The 4,286-nt window shown below is 39.6% G+C and overlaps 1 protein-coding gene across 2 annotated transcripts; it reads right to left on the reverse strand.

The window, feature by feature from the left end:
- Positions 1 to 2,809: 2,809 nt before the first annotated feature.
- Positions 2,810 to 3,775, reverse strand: Or10al4b (olfactory receptor family 10 subfamily AL member 4B). Of its 2 annotated transcripts, XM_087597928.1 has the most exons (2): positions 3,436 to 3,775; positions 2,810 to 3,015 (listed from the first exon to the last, which is right to left on the reverse strand). In XM_087597928.1, the coding sequence occupies exons 1-2, from the start codon at positions 3,773 to 3,775 to the stop codon at positions 2,810 to 2,812; spliced, it is 546 nt and encodes a 181-aa protein (XP_087454054.1).
- Between the last annotated feature and the right edge of the window lie 511 nt (positions 3,776 to 4,286).

Below are 4,286 nucleotides of genomic sequence, written 5' to 3' on the forward strand. Positions count from 1 at the left end.
AAAGTATTGGAAAGATCAGGAATTCAAGGCCCATATCTAATTATGGTAGAAGCAATATACAGCAAACCAGTAGCTAACACCAAACTAAATGAAGAGAAACTTGAATCAATCCCATGAAAATCAGGAACTAGACAAGGCTGCCACTTGCTCCCTACTTATTCATTATAGTACTCAAAGTCCTAGCCAGAGCAATCAGACAACAAAAGGAGATCATAGGTATACAAATTAGAAGGGAAGAAAACAAAATGTCACTATTTGCAGATGATATGGTAGTGTACTTAAGTGACCCCAAAAGTTCCACCAGAGAACTACTGAACCTGATAAACAACTTTAGCAAAATGTCAGGGTATAAAATTAACTTAAACAAATCAGTAGCCTTCCTCTACTCAAAGGATAAACAGGCTGAGAAAGAAATTAGGGAAATGACACCCTTCACAATAGTCCCAAATAATACAAAATATCTTGGTGTGACTTTAACCAAGCAAGTGAAAGATCTGTGTGACAATAAGTTCAAGTCTCTGAAGAAAGAAATTGAGGAAGATCTCAGAAGATGGCAGAATTAATATAGTAAAGATGGCCATTTTGCCAAAGCCATCTACAGATTCAATGCAATCCCCATCAAAATTCCTACTCAATTCTTTATAGAGATAGAAAGAGCAATTTTCAAATTCATTTGGAATAACAAAAAACCCAGGATAGTGAAAAGTATACTCACCAATAAAAGAACTTCTGGGGTAATCATCATCCTTGACTTCAAGCAGTATTATAGAGCAATAGACATAAAAACTGTATGGTATTGGTACAGAGACAGGAAGGTAGAACAGTGGAACAGAATCAAAGACCCAGAAATGAACACACACACACTTATTGTCATCTGATTTTGACAAAGGGGCCAAAACCATCCAATGGAAGAAAGATAGTATTTTCAACACAATGATATTGGTTCAACTGGAGGTGAGCATTTAGAAGAATGCAAATCGATACATTCGTATCACTGTGTACAAAGCTTAAGTCCAAGTGGATCAAAGACCTCCACATCAAACCTGATACACTCAAACTAATAGAAGGAAAAGTGGGGAAGAGTCTTGAACACATGGGCACTGGGGAAAATGTCCTGAACAACAAAAAAAAAGGCTTATGTTCTAAGATCAAGAATTGACAAATGGGATCTCATAAAACTACAAAGTTTCTGTAAGGCAAAGGTCATTGTTGTTAGGACAAAATGACAACCAACAGATTGGAAAAAGATCTTTACCAATCCTACATCTGATAGAGGGCTAATATCCAAAATATACAAAGAACTCAAGAAGTTAGACTCCAGAGAGCCAAATAACCCTATTAAAAAATGGGATAGAGAGCTAAACAAAACATTCTCAGCTGAGGATTATCGAATGGCCAAAAACCACCTAAAGGAATGTTCAACATCCATAGTCATCAGGGAAATGCAAATCAAAACAACCCTGAGATTCCACCTCACACCAGTCAGAATGACTAAGATAAAAAACTCAGGTGACAACAGATGCTGGCGAGGATGTGGGGAAATAGGAACACTCCTCCATTGTTGGTGGGATTGCAAACTGGTAAAACCACTCCTGAAATCAGTCTGGAGGTTCCTCAGAAAATTGGACATTGCACTACCTGAGTACCCAGCTATACCTCTCTTGGGCATATACCCAAAAGATGCCCCTACATATAACAAAGACACATGCTCCACTATATTCATAGCAGCCTTATTTATAATAGCCAGAAGCTGGAAAGAACCCAGATGCCCTTCAACTGAGGAATGGATTAAAAAAATGTAGTACATCACTCTGCTATAAAAAACAATGATTTCATGAAATTCATAGGCAAATTGAATAAATTAGAAAATATCATCCTGAGTGAGGTTACTCAATAAGAGAAAAACTTGGTATGCACTCATTGATAAGTTTATATTAGCCAAAAAGCTCAAATCACCCAAGATGCAATCCACAGACCACAGGAAACTCAATAAGAAGGATGACCAAAATGTGGATGCTCCCACTCTTAAAAGGGGGAAAATATCCATAGTAGTCTATATGGGAACAAAGTTATGAGCAGCAACTCAAGGAATGGCCATTCAGAGGCCTACCCACATTGACCCATATATATATATATATATACAGCCACCAAAACTACATAAGATTGATGAAGCTAAAAAATGCATGCTGAAGAGGACTGGATAGAGACCTCTCCTGAGAGATACATTCAGAGCATGTCCAATACAGAGGTCAATGCTAGCAGCAAACCACAGAACTGAGAACAGGACCCACTTTGGGGGAATTAGAGGAAGTATTGAAAGAGTTGAAGGAGCTTTCAACCCCATAGAAACAACAATACCAACCCACCAGAGCGTCTAAGGACTAAACTAATGAGGAAAGAATATACATGGACCTGACCCAGGGCTCCAACTGCATATGTAGCAGAGAATAACCTTGTTGGGGGCACCAGTGGAAGGAAAAGGCCTTGGTCTTGGCAAGGTTCAATCTCCAGTACAGGGGAATATGGGGGGAACAATAAGGGAATGTATAGGGGTAATACCTAAATGGGGGAGGAGAGGGAATGGGTGCTTATGTACATGAAACTGGGAAGGGGAATAACCTTTGAAAGGTAAGTAAAGAAATATATCTAATAAAAAATTAAAGAAAAAGAGTAAATAGTGCTGAGTACAGAGGTACCTTCAAAATTACAAAGAGATTCAACATAAGGCAGACAAAAGAATGTACCAATTTTTCTTTGTTTAATCTGGCTCTTTGCACATTTTTAGTAATACCAGCTTTGCATGATTCTGTTACTTATTTATTGACAGAATTTTTTTCAGGGCCAGAATTCTTCTCAGTGCTGCCTTGACATCCTTGTTCCTTAAACTATAGATGATAGGGTTCAGCATGGATGTCACTGCTGTGTAGAAGAGGGCCAAGAGTTTGTCCATTCCTGGTGAGTGGCTAGACTTAGGCCTCAAATAGGTAACAGATCCTGAGCCATAAAAGAGTGTGACTACAAGTAGGTGGGAGGAACATGTGGAAAGAGCTTTGTGGCGCCCCTCAGGTGAAGGCATCACCAGCACTGCAACAAGAATTCTGACATAGGAATAAATGATCAGCAAAAAAGGGCTAGATATGCAGAGGACAACTACCACAAAGATGGCAGCCTCAATTTGGGATGTATCACCACAGGCAAGTGCCAGGAGAGGTGGAAGGTCACAGAAGAAGTGGTCTATCTCACAGGGTCCACAGAAGTTCAAGGAGAAAATAAAATTGGTCTGTCCCAGACCTACTATGCATCCCATTACCCATGAAACAATTGCCAAGTGGGCACATACTCCACGACTCATTCGGGTTGCATAGTGGAGTGGGGAACATATAGCCATATAGCGGTCAAAGGCCATGGCTGCCAATAGGCAGCACTCAGTTATACCAAAGAATATGAAGAAAAACATCTGTGTGGCACATCCCACCTGAGAGATCTCTCGGGCCTCACTCACAAGACTCTGCAGCATCTTGGGTATGACAGAGCAAGTATAGCCAATCTCCAGGAGAGACAAGTTGGCCAGAAAGAAGTACATGGGGGTGTGTAGAGATGGACTGGTACAAATAGCAAGGGCTATGAGAGTATTTCCTGATAGTGATACTAAGAACATGAGAAGGATGAGGGTGAACAGGAGGAAGCATTCTCCAGGGACCTCAGAGAACTTGGCAAATGCAAAACGTTTGACAGACAAACTATTCTCCTGCCACAGAGAACAGTTGACAGTCATCTCCTGAAAGAAAGGACAAAATTGTTACAAGAATTCTTGCAGATTAGGGAAATTATTCAGACTATCTCTCTATCTGTCTCTTTCTCTCCAAGTTTCTCTCCCTCCCTCTCGTGTGTGTGTGTGTGTGTGTGTGTGTGTGTGTATAATCAATATATGGACATACATGTGCTTAAAATGTTCAAATATCAATTTCAAGTGATTTCAAGACCCTATAGTGTCTGCCTTATTTCCTGAAACAGCGTCAGTTACTTGACCTGAAGGTACTTGTTTTTGCTAGACTGCATCAGGAATCCACCTTCTTTTGCCTTTCATACCTGTAGTGTTGGAATTATATAAATGTTGGTTGGCTCAGTCTTTCCTGGGTACTATGGGTCCAAACTCCATTCCTCATATCTGAACAACAAGTCTACCAACTACTGAACTATTTCTATAGCACATCATTTTACTAATTCTAGAGTTTCGGGTAAATTCGAAATTTGTTAATTGAAGAATTTTTAAATTTTTAAAAAAA

This window comes from Rattus norvegicus, chromosome 20 (assembly GCF_021556685.1).
Source record: "Rattus norvegicus strain SHRSP/BbbUtx chromosome 20, alternate assembly SHRSP_T2T, whole genome shotgun sequence".
In the NCBI taxonomy this organism is placed as follows: domain Eukaryota; kingdom Metazoa; phylum Chordata; class Mammalia; order Rodentia; family Muridae; genus Rattus; species Rattus norvegicus.

Excerpts from the sequence above, each read along its gene's own strand:
- Or10al4b (XM_087597928.1), bottom strand. The coding sequence starts at position 3,775 with ATGACTGTCAACTGTTCTCTGTGGCAGGAGAATAGTTTGTCTGTCAAA. Across the intron at positions 3,016-3,435 it reads GTTTTTCTTCATATTCTTTG|TCACACTCTTTTATGGCTCA; the intron begins GTATAACTGAGT and ends ACCTACTTGTAG.